General features: G+C 47.1%; 1 protein-coding gene across 4 annotated transcripts in view; it reads left to right on the top strand.

Moving 5' to 3' along the window:
• The window catches only part of LOC119442769 (protein boule-like), a 43805-nt gene extending 38662 nt beyond the window's left edge, over positions 1-5143 (top strand). For all 4 annotated transcript variants that reach the window (XM_049662381.1, XM_049662382.1, XM_037707787.2 and 1 more), the window contains one exon: positions 1651-5143. In XM_049662381.1, coding sequence (XP_049518338.1) covers positions 1651-1827 — 177 coding nt within the window. In that variant the 3' untranslated portion in view covers positions 1828-5143. The remainder of the gene's footprint in view (positions 1-1650) is intronic.
• The last annotated feature ends 14550 nt before the right edge of the window (positions 5144-19693 follow it).

The following is a 19693-nucleotide window of genomic DNA, read 5'->3' as shown; positions in this document are numbered from 1 at the left end:
GGTACAACCGGTTTAAAGACTGCCGCACATCGATGGAGAGCGAGCCACGCTCCGGTCAGCCATCAACATGCCGAAGTGATTACTGTGGTGATGCGGGACCGTCGTGCGACTATCAGAGAAATTGTGGAAGAGGTGGGAATCAGCACTTTTTCTGCATTTTCTATTATGACCGAAGATTTGGCCATGAAGGGAGTTGCGGCGCAATTCGTGCCGATGCTGCTCATGGTGGAGCAAAAACAACTTCGTGTTGAAGTCTCACAGGACATGCTGGATTCCACAAACAGTGACCCCGACTTCATGAACACCATAATCACTGGCGATGAGTCTTGAGTGTAAGGGTACGACCCGGAAACCAACTCCCAGTCGTCACAGTGGAAGCATTCCACGTCACCAAGACCAAAGAAGGCCCGCCAAGTCCGCAGCTATGTCAAAGTGATGCTGACTGCTTTCTTTGACTCCTACGGTGTGGCACACCACGAGTACGCACCACAGGGTCAAACAATCACCAAAGAGTACTACAGGGATGTCCTCCGTCACCTACGTGATGCTGTGCGGCGCAAGAGACCGGAGTTGTGGTCAACAGGAAATTGGCGCATCCATCACGACAATGCCTCTGCAGATTCCTTGCATTTGATTCAGACTTTTTGGCGAAAAACCAGACTCCTGTAGTTCAACAGGCTCCTTACTCTCCTGATATGGCCCCCTGCGACCTCTGGCTGTTTCCCAACATCAAGAGGCCATTGAAAGGAGCGCGATTTCAGACAAGAGAGGACATTATGGCTACAACGACAGCTGAGTTAAACTCCATTCCGAAAGAGGCCTTCTTGGAATGCTTCCAACAATGGCAGCACCGCTGGGAGAAGTGTGTGGAGTCCCAAGGAGACTACTTTGAGGGTGATTAGGTTTCCAACGCTCCAGTTATGTCAGTTTTTTTTTCTTCGGCGTCGGATACTTTTCTAACGGACCTCGTACATATTTGGAGCCAGTGGGACAATTTACTGGTACACTTGTGAACATCCAACAGCCGAACGAATTTGGTGAAGCTAGAGCACTCGTAGCGTTTAAACCCTTTCTAATTGGTTTTGTAAAGATTTGGAAAAAACATGCATTTTGCAAGCACTATATGAAGCTCGTTTTCCTCAGCACACTGAACCATAGCGTACTGAGCAAAGACCACTTCATTATAGTGACAAAGCACATGCTTCGTACAGCCAATTTCAGCCACCTACTAATAATAAGGTGCATTTTATAAAGCCATTTCGAACTTGAAAGTCGAGATGTCGCCAGAATGTTCGGTCATAACTTGTTCTTGGGCTGGTTGGTTAATATTTGATAAAGCCATTGCAGCTCAAATAAGACAAGTCACAAAACAAAAGATTGGACATTGTGGGTGCTACCAGTGCCTGTGGCTGCCCTTTGTGTCTGGCCTTATTTGTGCTCAAGTGGCTTCATCTGTTCTGTCGTGCTGGTAATGAAAGTCGCTGGTCACTAAATAGAATTTGCCGCTAAACAGCCAAATAAGGTGCCAAGTCTACCAAAAAAATTGCTAAAATGGCAACACTGTAGTGAACGTGGTGAAATCTATTACCTCACCTGTGATGCAGATGTATTGATGCCAACGGCATACGCTTGTTGCTTGGCTCTGTGCAGGTAGTGAACGGGATCTCCCTGATGGCCAACCCCAGCACAGTGAGCCTAGCAAGCGTCCAGGCTCTGGGGCAACCTGGCGGGACTGCCTCTTCGGTACTCCTCCCACTCCCTGCACCACCCGCTCCCAGTGCCCCTGAAGACCCGCCTTCAGCACCACGCTCCTCTTCTCCCTGCTAATGGGATGTCGAGCTCATCCTCTCTATCTCTTCCACCACCACTTCTTGCCTCGCAGATCTGTTAGATGCCTCATTTGAAACCTGAAGTGTGCCAACTGCCTGCTTTATTTTTTTGCTCTCCAGTTGGCAGTCCTCATAGGTTTCCTCTGCCTTTCTACCTGGCATTTCTGCATATCTGTGAACATCTCCAGACTGTGTCTGCAGGTTTTTTTGCTTGCACAGGCCAGTCAAACTTGTTTCAACCCTTTGGGCATCTCATCTTACCTTGGGCCAGTTCTGCTTAGTGTGCCTTAGTGGGCTTTTCAGAATGTGCAAATGTTGCGCAGATTATTGGGTGACACTCTGCCTGAAATGTTCAGTGCTCAGCAAAGTGCCTTTTCTTCATTCTGCCAAAGTTAAAAACATACATCTCTTGCTCAGCATACTTTTGTACCTGCAAAACAATTGTAATTCTTCTGCCAAGTCTCACTATACGGATTTTTTATTTACCTGTTGCTCAGATCACAATTCTGCCTCTTTAGTTAAATTGCATCAATAGGTAAGCATTACTTGGTATGAAAAATAGCATCACACAACTAGCTAATGAACAAATTCAACTGACGAATATTTTCATTACTTAAAAACACGTTTCACTTGTGGTGTTGAGGATGGTCAGTGTTCAAGGGCTGGCCAGTTAATAAAAATTATGAATCTAGCCACGATCTGGACATACTTCCTCAAATGTGCCTTAAGATGTATTCGTATTCCATATAATTAAAGGGTTACAGTGTAAAAGAAAATGGTCTGGGAAAATTTTGTTAAATTTGGTGCACATTTTCGGGCACCAAAATATACAAAATGCATATTTGAATATTGATTGTAGTCTAAAAAATTCATGCCATTTGGTAATTTCTCTGAAGAATGACTGGCTTAAATCCTGCAACTGCCATGTGGGCGCTGCAGTATTCATTGGAAGATTTGGTATGTGCAGTTATGTTAATTTGTTAAGTAGCACATGGAGATCTGCTGTGCATATTATGACTGACGAGGCACAATTGTGTTGCCTGCCACTGGTCAAATTTTTTAAAATCTGCACACCCTTTAAAAAAAGGGGAGGGCAGGTGATATGTGCCACTGTTAGCACGTACGGTTGACTGACATGCTGTTGAACTGCTCTTTCACAAAGTTTGTGCAGTGATGTTCTGCATTACACTGCAGCCACAATTTTAGGTGTAGTTATTGTAATGCCAAAAGTCTTGTTGAATGCTACTTGTGGAAACTAGTAGCGGTATATAAAGCTGAAACGTTTCAAAAGCCTTTGTTATAGCACTAGCATTGATCAAAGGGTGAATCTGCATCCATATGGAAGCTTACTTTTAAAACAGAAAAAAAAAAATGCTGTCTAGCAAGCTTTTACCTTTCTTGCACCTGCTTCTCCTCAAGTGTCTGGGGTCGCATTGGCTCTAGGTATTTTGGAATGCGTGTTCTTTGCAGTCGTATTTCAGCAGCACCACTCAACTATTTATTTCAACTACAGTTTCACTGTTCAAGATGTGGAACACATATCAGTGTTGAACAAATAAGCTACTGAAATGACGCACACTGTTCTTCTAAATATCACACACCCTCTGTGGCTGTGGCATTTGTCTTGTTTTTGTAAATGTTCTCTCACACTTAGATGAATGTGCTGCACTTAGCTTGCAGCAGCTGGCGAAAAGCTTGGCATTTGCACATATGCATTACAGCTCGCCAGCAAGATCTGTAGTTTAAGATGTATGTCCACATTCAGCAGGTTTGCAAAATTTTCATGCGCACTGGTGCTAGCGACATGGTTCGTTTCCTCGACATGGTGGCAAAGACATCTTACTGAGCATCTGACCATTCTGAGCTTCGAATGAAATTCGCAGCTTATTATTCTCGGATCATCAACAACGCACAAATTACGAGCATTTAAGCTTTCTTTCTGCAAGTAACCTACTTTTGCACAACCATAGAACATGAAGCATCACTCAATACAATGCTATTCATAGCTGTTGTAGAAAATCTGTTTTAAACATGTGCCGCACAATGTTCCACTGCTTTCTTTCTTTTTCTTTCTTTCTTCACATGAAGTGCAGCTTGGGAGCTTGTCAGAATTAGTCCAGGCAATATACTTAAAAGAACACAATGTTTAACCTAAAAGTGTGAAGGTCTCTTCTCTTCTTTTGCAAGTTTTAAGACTTGCTTTGAAGGGATTTCAAAGTCAAAGTGGCATACAGGGAACTTATTTACCCATATTTCATGTGTGTATCCAAACTGTTGTTTTTTACTCTGTCCGTGATCGGTTTCCTTCTTTAGAGGCTCACACAGTACATCTGTGCCTGTGATTATGGCGTGCAGCATCACTCACTGACTCAGTTGCTGTTTGCGTCTACTCTTTCTGTTACTGTGGTGCCAGAAAGTTAGCATAAACTGTACAGTTGCAAGTATCGTTCACGGCAGATTGTGATACTGTTTGCCTCATGTGCAGGTATGTTTGTGTAGCTTTTTTTTTTATGCAGTACAAAAGAATATATTTTAAAAAAGACTGTGATTGACAGCTAGTCCATTCGCGTGTCATATAGCTATTAAAAAATTATTGTGGTAGTCTACTGATGACTGCGTCAAGTAGCCTTGGAAGTGAGCAAGCGGATGCAAGGGGCAGAACCCACAGAGTACATCAAGAACAATGCAACTTGTCCACAGTGCAATTATTTCTAGAAGGATCACCTTCGCTCTATGTGCAATTGTCACTGTACGCACACATGGAGTGCTGTACACATAGTTGGTTTGTATTTTTTGCGAGGATAGGCTTGTGTGTTGTGCAGAGAAGCAGCGGCCACACAGTCAAATGCCTCTCTCGTGTTAAGAAAAGCCAAAGAAAGGTGGTGCGCGAATGTGTGCAATGTTTGTATGACTTTTTTTTTTTCCTTGCCGTCCCACGTGTGTTGTCTTTTGTTTCAACCATGTATGTGTGCCAAGTGTCCATAGAATATTATTCCATCAGTTTGTGCTGGTCATGAAAAGTATGCGAAAGAAAAGACTGGTCATGATCTCAGGTTTTTGCCGGAAGTGGAAGTGCTGTTTCTCGGCTGATTTTCTTGCACATGTACTCAAGTGCAAATGTTTTGCAAGTTTTTTTCCCTGAATTTCATGCAGTTTTTTTCTTCTGTGAGGCAGAACAAGCGACTTCTCATGTATGAAAGATGTTCCAGCATTGTATTGTGCTGATTACGTTTTCCTCATGCCAAATATTTTTATTCGTACAGAAAAAGGAATAGAGCATTTTTTTATCTAGCATTTTTATACAGGTGCTTTTTCAGAACGGAAACTTTGTTTTTTTAGCATCAAGTGGCTGGTGTGAAGAAAAAAAATATCTTGGCCTCTCCCTGCCTCTAATATACAGTGGCGCCGTTTTGGCGCTCCCAGAATTACTGTTTACTATGTGGAGCGTGTATTTGCTGGTATAGTAACAATAAAAAAATGAATGAGCATAATCAGTGTTCATTTGTTGTTTTTAAATTGAGAAATGCAAATTGACGACGCCGGGTCTGACAATGCACAGCAGTGCACTGTCTATAAAATTTGCACTAGAGCCCAGCATGTGACATTGTCTCGGCACCTTCTATGAGGAGCGAGCCTTTGTTGAAGCAGTTTTTAACATAGGAGCTGTTTAAGCTCTTGGTTGTTGCGCCGCGTAGTACGAACAAAACCTAAAGTCCCTATATAAGAAAAGTACCGCCATCCTTTGATAAACGCCGCTTCTCTCTCTCCTGTATCTCCGATTGGACGATGATAGCGCGCGCTTTTCACTTCATGTTTTCTTTTTTTCCGCCTCAGAGCCATGTTGAAAGTCCTCTGTGCAGCCGCAGTCGGCGTCAGCGGCGCGCGCCCGGCCTGAAAGCTTCAACGTGGACTTTCTAGGTGCGCCACCGTCGACTTGGCTTTCGCAAGCAAAAAGTAAAGAAAAAAGCAAGCGCTTTAGGAGAGGACGCGGCGGAGGAAAGAGTAGATGGCGGTACTTTTCTTATATAGGGACTTTAACAAAACCTACTGCATAGAGAAAGGAATTCAACAAGAGGGGACACTCCCATAGGGCCCAGCGGCCGAATTGACTGCAGCGTGCCAAGCGGTCGGTGTCAATCACATCACTTCCGGTTTCGGTTTTGGGCGCGCGTATTTTGAACGCAAGCTAGCACGCCGGCTGCGCCCCCCCAACCTCCCTCCCTTTTTTTTTTTTTTTTTTTTTTTCTCTCTTCGTACAGAACCGGCTTATTATTTAGTAAAAATGATTGCGAACGATGGAGGCGATGGTGCAGGCTAAATTTGCGGAGGCGAACATGCGCCAAATGCAGTCTCCGGGCTGACGGCAAATCGACTGCGCAGAGTTTCTGGCGATATGTCAGGTCCCTGGACAGACAGAACCAGTTCTCTGTGCAGATAACAGGTAACAGGCCAGCCCGTCGCAGACCTCAATGAAGGCGTGACTGAACATCTTGAGAGGCTCTACAGGTCAAACACAACGGAACCTCCATGTACAGCAGTGCACTCAGGACAGTACGTGAACCACGACGAGGATAGCGGGGGACCAAGGTGGGATTGATCGGAAAATATCGCGCATCCGCACCCAAACATCGTTTGGTCAGGACGGCATCTCGGCTCGCCTCGTGGAAAGCCTTGGTCCCAACTCAAGGGAACAGCTGGCCGATTTATTCTCGCGAATCCTCACTGGAATGGCAATACGTAGTGACTGGCGCCAGGGCAAAATGTCCCTCATTCTGAAATGCGGAGGGAAAGCAGATAAGCTCCAAGACTACCGACCCACAGCGGTAACAAGCGTCCTCTATATAGTCTTTGTACAGGCTTTGAAGAGATGGATTGAAGGCTGGGAGGAATCTGAGCGTCGTCTCACGGATTTACAGAACGGTTTCAGACGAGGACGGCGTTTGGAGGACAGCATCTTTGTCATCGCCCAGTGTGCTGAAATAGCAAGAAAGGAAGACCGGTCCTTGATCTGCTGCTGTGCGCTGGACGTGGAAAAGGCCTACGATAGTGTGCCTCACTCTGATCTCTTTGAGCGCCTAGCTGTTTTGGGCCTCCCTGCGAAACTGCTATGCACAATACAACGGTTATACTCCAACAACGTGGTGGCCGCCAAATTCGGCAGAATAGAAACTGGGAGGATCAGGGTGAACGGAGGACTACGTCAAGGTTTCCCCCTTTCACCGCTCATGTACTTACTGTACGTGTCGGGCGTTGAGAGAGCCCTCCTGCAATCTGGCCTTGGATTTCGTCTGCGGTACGCAAGTGGGATTGACGACAACCGCCGGATCCCAGGCCTGGCATGCGCAGACGACCTCCTGCTGATGGCAGAGATTCCTCGCGACATGCAGAGCCTACTGGTCATATGTGCAAATGAAATGAAGAAGCTTGGCCTTCGATTCAACGCTCAGAAAACCACAGTGGTCCAGTTGGCTGCAAAGTCAATGGCAGAAGGCATATGGTGCTACGATTGGTGGAAGAGGTCCTACAAATAGCCTCATGAGTCAAGTACCTTGGAGTTAACTGTGCGGCGGCGAGGACTTGTACAGGCTTCACGAAGAGAAGGTGGGACAGATTGCTCTTAGAGACCAGTGCATATTGCGACGCAGGTGCCTATGGGAATGTAACCGCTTCGTAATGATCTCAGAGACTTGTGAAAACTGGTTCATGTTCCTGCTCTGACATTTGGAAACGCGATGGTGTGCCTCTCGGCGAAAGGTCGGAATGTGCATGAGAGGCGACAGCGAGAAGTCGGCCGAATTGCGGTCGGATGCCATGGTACTGTTGCTAACTAGGCCGTGCAAGGCGAGTTAGGTTGGTCTAGCTTTGCTGCACGGGAGGCCTCAAGCAAGCTGGCTTTCTACAACCGCCTGTTGCATATGCATCGCGACAGGTGGGCGAGGAGAGTCTTCGACTACTTGTCGGCAACCTGTCTTCGCACACAGTGAACTCGGCGGATGCACCATTTGAAGCAAAAGAATGGCCTCATACGAGACCCCATACTGGCGGAATCGATCGGAGCCTACGCCAAGACAGTGCAACAAAGAGTCCGGGACGTGGAGGAGGTGGCGTGGCAACTGGCATTGGCCCAAAAAGAGACTGTTTTTCTACCGCCAACACAAGAGTTCCGAATTTTTTTCGTGCTGCTATGCACCGCCGACCAAAACAACCACTGGCGCCGGGAATCATTCTGGATTTTGTCTACAATGTCTTTTCATGCTCGAAAAGACATTTCGAACGAACATTGCGAACTCGGGCTGGATTTCGCGCCAACGCCCATGCACCTGCAGTCCCATAACGCAAGGAGCCCCATCCGAGCACAAAGTTCAAGGGCATTTCGATAGCGAGCGGGCGCGTCGCGGAATCTACGGAGCGCATGGATTACAATTGCGAAACATTAAGGGTATAAAGTTCTCATGAACTCTTGACGCGAAAGGTGCACTGACATTTCCAAAGGCGTGCTTTAGATTTTCAAAATTCTGGAACTTTATGGGTTTAATATGTTCTCATAAACTTGGGCCAACATGCGTGCCCTCGTGTTCAAGCCGTTCCAGAAATGGAAGCACGCGCTCGTAATCTTCCACACACACGAAAATACTAAATATCACCCTGACTCTCAGCTAGCAGCTGAAATTTCACCCCTGCCTTGATTTTATCCACCAATCAGATAACCGCTGTTGGTTATTTCTACCCGCTTAAAGTCCAGTTTGTCTTCACTGTCCCTAAACCCCAATGCTTTGAAAAAATCAGCCCCGTTGCTTTGCACTGTAGGGTTAAGCCCTTTACAGAAAAGTATGAGGTGTTCAGCCGTTTCCTCTTCTCCACACGCACAGCACAACGTGTCTATACCTTGGTACTTGACTCGGTACATCTTAGTCCGCAATACTCCCGTCCTGGCTTCAAACAACAAAGAGCTTCCCCTAGAATTATCGTAGATATTTTCTTTGGCAATTTCTTGCTTGAAAGTTCGGTATGTTCCCAGTGCTGATTTCGTCTGCATCCCTGTTTTCCACAGACCCCTCTCTGTTTCCTTAACCTTTTTCTTAACCGCTGTTTCCTGGTTTGCACCCCTCCTGCAGTCCAAATATTTGATTGACAGTTTTCTGGTCAGCTTCCTCCATTTTGTATCAACATTCCTCATGTACAAATAACTGAAAACTCTCCTTGCCCACCGCTTTTCTGCCATTTCTCTCAATCGCTCCTCAAGTTCTCTGGTGCCTCGATGCCAGCGCCGCCGTTCGGGGTGGTGCCATCCTTTGACCGCCCCCGCGCCGCCACTTACTTTTCTCGCTGCGACGCCATCTTGAATCACAGCGAGCGGTTGCGATTGCTTGGTGCCGGTGCTTAGTTCGAGACACAGTGCGCGGGGATGTTTCGCTGACGCTTCTACTTGCTGGACAGTGTTCAGCCGCATGAATGACTAGCTTGTTAAGTGCATCGAGTCGACATGACGAGCTGTTGTGTTCCCAAGTGCACCGGATCGACGCGTAAAGGGCTTCGTTGTTTACGCTTCCCCGGGACCCAGAGCGAAGGAAGAGATGGGAAGCCCAAGTAAAGCGGTATCACTGGAAGGCAACGGATAGCTCCTACATTTGCGAGGTAAGTGTCAAGAAAGTTTAGACTATCGCACCGTGTTTTTCATTTAAATAAGAAAGTATTCTCTGATCCTCGCTCACGAACTAAGCACTGCACCGATACTGTCTGAGTAGCCTATGGTTTGCGAGCGCGCGTCGCATAGGCTTTTGCCGTTTTTATCGGCGCAGTCTATGCGAGTAGTAAGTACCCTTACTTTAAGGACTGACGAAAATGCTTCGCCGCGAAATAGTCTTACATTAGCTACAAAACGTCATGTAAACCACCTATTTTACTTTTTCACGGGAAGCACACATCGTGTGTCTCTTGTTTCTCTTTTTTTCCTCAGTTTCTTTTTTCGCTACTGGTTATTTGGTACTAAAGAACGCAATGCTTCTTCTGGGGAGAGCGGCTGTTGTGTACGTGGCAAGCGAAGCATTGTGATTTTCTCTGATTTCTCAGCAGATATCTTGCGGATCTCAGATTGTTACGTTATATAGCTGATTTTTTGGACGAATATATTTGTAGCATGGTGCTCGTAAGCCGATGGTCATTCGTGCTCATTCCCGATCGTAGTGGGTACTGTGACGGTCTTTAAATACCTGTGCACGGTATGCCCAGGTGTAGTAGAGTTAAGGGGCATCATGGGACCAAAATGTTTCGGCGCTTTCTGGCATGGTGCCTGTTGTAGCCTGTGAATTTCTTCGAAACGTGTGAAGTGAGGTAATACAGCATTACTTCTGCGAAAATTTATTTTTAAGCACTGTAATGGGTTCTCTGTATTTACAAGGCAACTTTTCATATCAATAATCACTTTTGTTGTTTTACTTGTACTTAGAAACACTTTGAAGAGGACCAGTACGAGGGAAATCAACAGGATGGGCGCCGTCTGTCAACAGCCCTACATCATCATGGACTATATTTTCGAAGTGAAAAACAAGTGAAAAAAGCGCCACACAGTACATATAATTTTTCATGTACATATCTCTTTCATGATTGACTGTACTAGACATTACTAAGTAAATGTATTTTGTGCATCGTTTGGTTTCTTGTGTGTACTACGCAAGATTGACCCAGACAAGTTACGTTACATTTTTCTCTACAGCACTAACTAAACCTTATGTTCACACCGCAGTTATTTTTACATCAGCCTAATCCTGTCAGCACACAGTTTTGTGGGCAAAAAAATCAATATTGCGCGTAGATATTGTCAAATAATTGCAACGAACGCGAAGAGCACGCGCAACGCAAGGGAAACGAACCGCCGTGCGCGAGTGGCTGGCTACGGTAAAGGAGGCGTGACGTGTAAGCCAAAATACAACAGCAAAACAGAAAAACTTCCACACACAGGGGGTAAACCTTATATACCAAGCATCGAAGCGCAAAAAAAAAATTGGGTGTATTTCAAACATACACGGCATATTAAATGTGATTGAATTAGGCAACTATAGGGGCATGTTCCCGGCGCCATACATTTACGTCTTGGACCTTCGACGAGTTAACGGCTATTGGTTATAAAGATGTGCAGATGCGATACCGATAAAAAAAATCCTCATCAAAGCAAAGCACTTGGAAGTGCGCCGCGAGTAACACTATTTATGAACGCAAGCGTAGCTGAGTCTGAGCTCGTGTGATTCAATATGGCGGCGCCAGCGGGGTTGTCTCCACACTGAACGGCTGAAAAGCGGGGTTATACATGTATTTCAAGCTATGCAAGCTTTCCGATTATGAATTCAGTCAGGTTTAGTGTGTTTTGCTCTGTGTTCTTTATTCGGCAAATATTTTGAAGCAGCGGCTTGTCAGTTTCTGAGTCAGTGAAGTTCCTCGGTGCAGCCACGTGACTGATTATTTTCTGCCTAATCGCTTGCGGGTGTGCTCAGTTCTGATAGATATGTTCTTGCTGCACGCAAGGCTTGGAACTTAGCTGTTTTGTACATTGTAATACCTTGTAGCAAATATATATTACCACTAGTAACTCGCTTACTCTTGTGAACCGTCACGAAACATTCAGCTTCGACCATTCGTGCGCCATCGGTGTAGTCCGTCATTTATTGTGTGTATATAGTGCGCATATATTCAAGTGAACGCCCATTCACTTATGATTGATACGTCGGCGATAGAGCGGGCCTAAGTTTTCCTGCCATTTGGGATAGATGTGTATAAATAACGTGCGCGAAGCTTACTATGACAGGAAGCGCAGCTACTCCCTTTGTCATTGTTTAACGAGTGGTACTCACCCTTGCCGATGTTCTGTTGATGGAGCCCTTTCTTTGAAGGCTAGCGATATACAATGCTGGCGGATAAGCAAATTCCTGTATACTCGAGGAAAGCCGTACATCTCGAAGTGCCGGTAACACGTTCGGACAGTCGCAGCAGCGGTCCGCCAACTTGGTCACACAGATTCATTCCATTCCTTAACATGCCAGTCACTATTTTTGCAGCCAACTACTGCACACGTCTTCAATCCACATGATTCAATCTAGCATGATTACAGCACAGTGCGTTAGCGAAAACTCAGTTGCATTTCCGACAGCTGATCGCACAGAAGCAAGGTAAAAGCGGTAATGGTTTCGTATTCGTGCGCGGTCGCTGAGGAGAGGTATGGCGCGCCGCCGTGAGCGCCATCTCGTTTCTCTAAAACAAACTGCTCCCAACTATCCCAACGGCGGGCCATTTGCATATGATAACATGAAACAAGTTACATGTTGACGATTTAAGAGAGGATTCACGGATTATATAACAAGGCTGTGGTAGCAGTTAAACTTTCACATAACAAATGAGTAAACGGCTGGGCCTGCAGTAATAGCTATCTATTCATTTCAGTCTACAAAAAAAAAAAATTGTGTATAAATGGAAAATTTCTGAAAAGAAGGATAGGCCGGGCAAACGCACACGACGCAGATGCAAGATTCAGTGCTTCTAGCGCTATGACTGGATGTCTCCGCATCAGATAATCTCCAGACCCCGCTCCTTTCTCTCTTCTCAGTGACCTAGCTCGAAAAAACTCCGGAAAACTCCGGAGGGGGCTCGAGCCCCCTCCGGAGTTTTCCCGCCCCCCGCAGTGTCATTACCGAAGTTCTGTTACCCACATAATTTGAGGATTCTTTTGCATTGCGTCTACCTTTCCACATTTGTTGTGGCTAAACGCTTACAGCATCATTGTTGGCGCGGACGTGCACGGCTTTTAATTTATACTGTCACTTTATTTCGGCACATCCTGACAATAGGAGGACAAGCGCATTAGAAGCCCCAGTGGCGGCTACCTCATTCGTGTTTGCTCACTTCAACATTTTTTTTTTATATTTCGCTGAACACCATGCACAAGCAGAATATATTTAAATCTATACACAGGACAAAGTTTATGATATTTTTTTAAAGAGGATGAGGTAGCCAACTAAATGGATAGCCTATGCCAACAGAATTAATAGGTTGATGTATGTTCACCTCACTTCAAATTACTTTGCGTGCTTTTTTGACCCTGAAAAAAAAAAAAAAAAAAAAAAAAAAAACCTGCAGACTTCAGTGACCCCTTCGGCAGAGTCTTCTATCAACGGCGTTTGAAACGCACGTGAGTGATATGTGTCTCAATATTGATTCTCTTTCCAGTAGGCAATGCTAACGACTGGCGAGAAAAAAAAAAAGCTATTTAACTACACGGCGCCTTTCCTCAATTGGAGTAAAGCCGAAAAGAGGAAGCTCGACACGCTCATTAGGTCCGGTATCAAAAGACTACTCGGCATCCCACAATGTGCTAGCACGGAGAAACTATTGGAGCTTGGTGTTCACAATACTATCGACGAATTAATCGAGGCACATCGAACTGCACAGATCACCAGGCTTTCGTTAACTAAGCCGGGTAACAAAATCCTAAACGAAGCAGGCATATCATCCATACAACCGCCGCTCGACAGATACCCCCTGTCCAAAGAAGCCAAGGAAGCTATAACGGTCGATCCCGTACCGAGAAACATTCATCCGATATATAACGAGGGCCGAAGAATCGCACGGGCTAAAGCCATCCTTCAAAGAGTTAATCCGTACGGGGCAGATGCACTCTTCGTTGACGCGGCCAAATACGGCAGCGAAAATAAGTTTGCAATCTCGGTCGTAGACGCGCGCGGAACGCTGATTAGCGCTGCATCCGTTTGCACTAAGCACGCAAACGAGGCGGAGGAAACCGCGATAGCCTTGGCGCTTAACGCTGCCAAAGGCCCAACGACTGTTTTCTCCGACTCACGCACTGCCGTCAGGGCCTTCTCGTCAGCCCTAGTGTCTAAGCACACGGCTAGCCTAGTCAAAAAATCTCTTGAAAACACTGCGGATAACGAGACAGGAGGTCACCACATCGTCTGGTTCCCGGCCCACGTTAAAGGCGTAGTTAATCAAGCGGGATGCAACCCCAACGAGCAGGCCCACTGCCTAGCGCGTGAATTCACGAACCGCGCCCGGGCTAGCGGTCCAGCTCTCTCACAGGATTGCTCCCCTAAAGACCCTCTTATCACCTTTAACGAGATCACATCCCACTACAGACTGAGCAGAAGGAAATTCCCTTCCCCTCACCCAAAATTAAACAGGGCTCAGTGTGTCACGTTCAGGCTCTTACAGACCAGATCGTACCTCACCCCCAGAGCGCTCAATCGGATAGATTCTAACTTCCCGCAATCGTGCTCCAAATGTGGGCACGACTTCTGCTCTTTCGATCATATGCTCTGGCTGTGCCCGTCCAACGCGGGCTCTGATCTTCACGACAAGTCCAAGTGGGACGCCCTACTGCAAAGCGCGGACTTTACGCATCAACGACAGGCCGTCCAGAGGGCCCGCGACGTCGCCGAGAGTCACCAGCTCCCGGTTCCGTCATGGGCGGAGCCACCAACTTGATTGGGGTGCCTTCGGCTCCCCCAATCTTTTTCCTCAGGACCTTTTAATAAAGTTCTTGTCAACTGTCAACTGTCTTCTAATTATTTACAACATTTACGCATTAGGGATGGAAACATCGCCTCTTGCATGCAGAGGCCATAAATACGGCTGTTTCAGCAAATCCAGTCCAGTCAGCAAACACTTTCGAAATTGTTTTAAAGGTTGCGTGTAGCAGATAGCACAATTCAAGTTCATGAGCTGGTCTACTCGAAGAGGCGGACATTACTTGCACAAAAAATTGAAATGCATAGTCGACTAATCAACAAAAAATTCACCAATTAGTTTTTAACATATTAACTTATGGCCCATGTTGCAATTTACAAATTCTAGCCGTGGAGTTCGTAGGGCGGATGCACTAGGAACTAATTCTCAGGATGGCACCAGTTTCGAGATGTTAATTCCCGAACGTTGCGAAGACATACATTGACGTTCCAGTTGTTTTTGTGCTAAACGGCCGTGGTTGCTTAGTATGGTGTTGGACTGCTAAGCATGAGACCGCGGGATCAAATCACGGCCATGGCGGCTGCATTTCGATGGGGGCGAAATGCTAGAACACCCATATACTTAGATTTAGGTGCACCTTAAAAAACGTACCCCAGGTGGTCTAAATTATTCCAGAGTCACGCACTACGGCGTGCCTCATAATCAAATCGTGGTTTTGGCACGTAAAACCCCATAATTTATATATCTATTCATACTTTTGTGCGATCGATGCATGAAACGACGTTTTGTTAAGAAAGTGACTGGCACGCCAATTCATTTCTCCGCAATGTTAGAGAATTAATATCTCGACACTGGTGTCAGCCTGAGAATTAATTCCAAGTGGATCCGAACTCTACGGCTAGAATTAGTAAATTGCAACATGGGCCATAAGGTGATTAGCTAAAAACTTAATTGGTTAATTTTGTTAATTAGTTGACTATGCATTTCAATTTTTTGCGTAGGTTATGTCCGCCTCTTCGAGTAGACGAGCTCATGAACTAGAATTGTGCTATCTGCCACAGGCAACCTTTAAATATTTTTGAATGTGTTCGCTGAAACACCTTGTATATAGAATTCACCCAGTAGCCGAAATGATGCGAAGCCGGATACACTCGAAATAAGAATAAATAGAAGCCCAGAAGTCGTGCGCCGCAGCGCTTATACTCGGACTCAAAGTACTAAAGAAAAAAGAGTGCAATTTGGCCGGGAAGACGTACGAAGCAGTATTATATAGTGATAGCGAAGTAGAAGACAATTACACGAAGGAAGATTCTTACCGTGTAAATCCGTGTAAGGATCGCACCCGTGTAACGGCCGCACCCCCAACTTGACAGCCAGTATTAAAAAAGAAGAAAGACATCCAACCGAGAAGCAATCGCCTTCCGTGCGCTGAATCTGATCGGGCTCAACAGCGAATTGTCGCGCGCAGCGTACTTTCGCGCGTCGCTACTGGATGTCGACAGGAGGCGATCGCGGATGTTTACGGCGGATTTCATACTCGTAGTTGGAAATATGAGGTCGAATGGCCCGGTCCCTTGAAAGGCCCGTCAAATTCGCTACAGAAAAGTGCGGCCCTTACACGAGTCTATACATTAGTTACAGTGCCCTAATAAATTGTAGTAAACATTCGCCTAAAATTAAAATAGCAAGCATATTGTGATGTAAGGACCATGTAAACATGTAAATACCTCACTGGATGATCTCGAGCACTCTCTTTCACAAAGCAAGCATTATGAAGAACGCCGGCAGCAGAGGCGAACGGTTTGGTTCGTACAGCTGCGCGATTCACCACAACTCCGAAAATTAGATTCATCATCATTATCTGCCTATTTTTATGTCCAATACAGACGGCCTCTGTCAGTGACCTGCAATGAACTCTGTCGCTTAACTCTGCAGCACTAGGGGCGCGGAAAGACACCCCGGCAAGGAAGACAGCGCGCATGAAGTTAGCAGCCATCCTTGCTCGCTCTTTATCATTGCACCCACCAATTATTACCAACAATTAGATATGACACGCTGGCCGCATAAGCGTCAGCCGCGCACAGTCATTCACAGCTACGACAGGGCCATAGGAGAAGACGTGGGCTCTCCTTCTTATTCGCGTTTGATTACGTGACCTAAAGCTAACCCGAATATTGAGCGCGTGGGAAGATAATGCCAATCAAGCCGCCATCCCTTTCGGCTCACTGCTACGTGCTTTTGGATTTAATACGGAACATCACGGCGACGACAACAGCGAAAATTTGCCCGGAGTGTCGATATAATTGCTTTCGCCATGAAGCAAGAAATAGAAAATTGTTAGCAAAGGGTATATATATATACGGACTTGGAGGACTGGTTTACGTCGTATGAACGGGTGAGAGCGCATAACGAGTGCGACGACGTCGCGAAGTTGACCAACGTCATATTTTATCTTACTGGCGTTGCCCAACTCTGGTTCCATAACCACGAAGCCGACATCCCGACAACTTTCAAGACGTCTTTCACTCAAGTGTTTGGTCGACCTGCTGTCCGCAAACTACGCGCTGAACAGCGCTTGCGAGCCCGTGCACAGCAGACTGGTGAAAATTTCACTACCTACATTGAAGAAGTCATCGACCTTTGTAAACGTGTCAACGCCGCCATGCCCGAAGCTGATAAAGCCGTGGCGTTATCCAACCATCCCACAGTGCCCTGGGCATCTCCTGTCGTTCTCGTTCGCAAGAAGGACGGGTCTATTCGCTTTTGCGTTGACTACCGTCGATTAAATAAGGTCACGCGCATCGACGACGCCTTTGACAGTCTTCAGGGCGCGGAATTCTTTTCGTCCCTAGACTTGCTTTCTGCATGCATGACTACTGGCAGGTACCAATGGCTGAAGCCGATCGCCAGAAAACGGCATTTATTACACCTGACGGCCTATACGAGTTTAACGTGATGCCCTTTGGACTTTGCAACGCGCCTGCCACGTTTGAACGACTCATGGACAATACGCTGCGTGGCCTCAAGTGGTCGATATGTGTCTTCGTTACCTCGACGATGTCGTGATTTTCTCGCCTGACTTTCCGACCCACCTACTTCGCCTTCGACATGTTTTGACGTGTCTCACCAACGCTGGCCTGCAACTGAACCTCAAGAAGTGCCGCTTCGCCGCGCGGGAGCTGACCATCTTAGGCCACACCGTGTCCAAGCACGGCGTTTTACCGGACCCTGCGAAACTTCGTGCAGTCGCTCAATTCCCGAAGCTTACTAACGTCAAAGAACTACGCAGTTTTGTGGGCCTGTGCTCATATTTCCGGCGCTTTGTGCGCAATTTCGCATCGATCATGTCGCCCTTGACCCAGCTCCTACGCGGTGGTGCGGACCTCTCCTCCTGGTCCCCTGCATGCGACGCCGCGTTTGCTACCCTGCGTCGTCTTCTTACCTCTCCCCCTATTCTTCGCCATTTCGACCCGACAGCTGCAACTGAGGTACATACAGACGCCAGCGGGGTCGGTCTTGGCGCCGTCCTCGCGCAACGCAAGCCCGGCTACTCCGAATACGTGGTCGCCTATGCGAGTCGTACGCTGACAAAAGCAGAGGCCAATTACAGCGTAACTGAAAAAGAGTGCTTGGCTCTAGTATGGGCGCTTGGCAAGTTCCGCCCATACTTATACGGCCGCCCATTTGATCTAGTGATGGATCACCAGGCGCTTTGTTGATTCGCCACGTTAAAAGATCCATCTGGGCGCTTAGCACGCTGGGCACTCCGAATCCAGGAGTACGATATTCGCGTAGTCTACCGCTGCAGACTCAAGCACACTCAGACGCCCTGTCCCGTTCACCTCTACCTCCAGACTCGGCCTGCGGAACCACTTGCGCTCACCCCCTGTCATCTCTTGATCTTGACTCGATTGGCACCGAACGACGCCGTGACCCGTGGATCGCTTCTCTCTTCGCCTATCTGTCTGGATCATCGACCACCCCTGTATCTCGATCCCTCCGACGCCAAGCTGTTCATTTCGCCATTCGTGATCAGCTGCTCCACCGACGCAACTACGCTCCCGAAGGCCGTAGATGGCTACTAGTCATTCCCCGCAGCTTAAGATCTGTGCCTCTTTTCATGCCGATCCTCAATGTGGCCATGCCGGAGTATTTAAGACTTACGAACGTATAAGCCATCGCTACTGGCGGGTAATGTACACTTTTGTACGAAAGTTTGTTCAGTTCAACGCAGCTGTGCCAGTCTTCTGCACAGACTAAGGCTGGGGGTAGCGTTTACGCGCGGATACGTGCACCTCATGCGACGCACCGAGTCTCCAGACTGTGAGTTGTGCCATGTAAATGAAACTATAGGCCATGTGCTTTGTGACTGCCCTAAGTACGTGGAAGAGCGTCAAAGGTTGAAGAATGACCTTACGCGTCTCGACAGCCCACCATTGTCGGAGGAAGTTATTTTAGGCCCTTGGCCAGACGCTCAATCGAGGTTGAAGGCCATCCAGGCGCTACTGAACTTTTTAAAAAGTACGGGCCTTGACTGTAGGCTTTGAGCATGCCAAATTGCTTGCCATATGTGGTAAATCCTCCTCTCGTCATCGTCACCTATCATGCGCCTCTTTCTTCCCTCTTTATTTGTCTCTTCCCGTTCCCACAACGCCGAGCAGCTGGCTAGAGGAATTTACCTCAGGCCGACCTCTCTGCATTTGGCATCATTAAACTTCTCTCTCTCTCTCTCTCTGTTCAGTGCTGTCCTGACAGTCAACGTCGCAAATTACCACCTTTAGGTGCGTCTGGCGCCTTGCAGCCGCTTCCGTGCCCTGCCAAACCCTTCGATCGCGTAGGCATTGACCTCTACGGCCCGCTTCCCATGACACCGGATGGCAATCGGTGGATCATAGTTGCTGTGGACCATTTGACACGCTACGCCGAAACTGCTGCTCTACCGAATGCTACAGCGCGGGATATAGCCTCGTTCGTCCTGAATCGCTTCATCCTTCGACATGTCGCACCTCGGAACTTCTCAATGATAGAGGTCGCGCCTTCCTCTCCGAGGTCGTCGAAGCTCTGCTTTATGAATGCCACATTATTCATCGAACGAGCACGGCTTACCATCCGCAAACTAACGGGCTCACGGAACGGTTTAACCGCACTCTCGGTGATATGATCGCGATGTACGTGGCATCTGATCATGGAAACTGGGACCGCGTATACTTCCTTTTGTAACATTCGCATACAACACCGCGATACAAGCTACTACGGGATTTTCAACTTTCTTCCTCCTATATGGACGGGAGCCATTGCATATACCATCGACAGTCTCCTTCCATACCGTCCTGACGCTTCCGAGTGCCCACCTGTGTACGAAGTTGCCCGACAAGCCGAAGAGTGCCGCCAGCTCG

Source organism: Dermacentor silvarum, chromosome 2 (assembly GCF_013339745.2).
Source record: "Dermacentor silvarum isolate Dsil-2018 chromosome 2, BIME_Dsil_1.4, whole genome shotgun sequence".
Classification (NCBI taxonomy): Eukaryota; Metazoa; Arthropoda; class Arachnida; order Ixodida; family Ixodidae; genus Dermacentor; species Dermacentor silvarum.
Note: the sequence above shows the minus strand (reverse complement) of the source record. Positions and strands in the feature narration are given on the sequence as shown.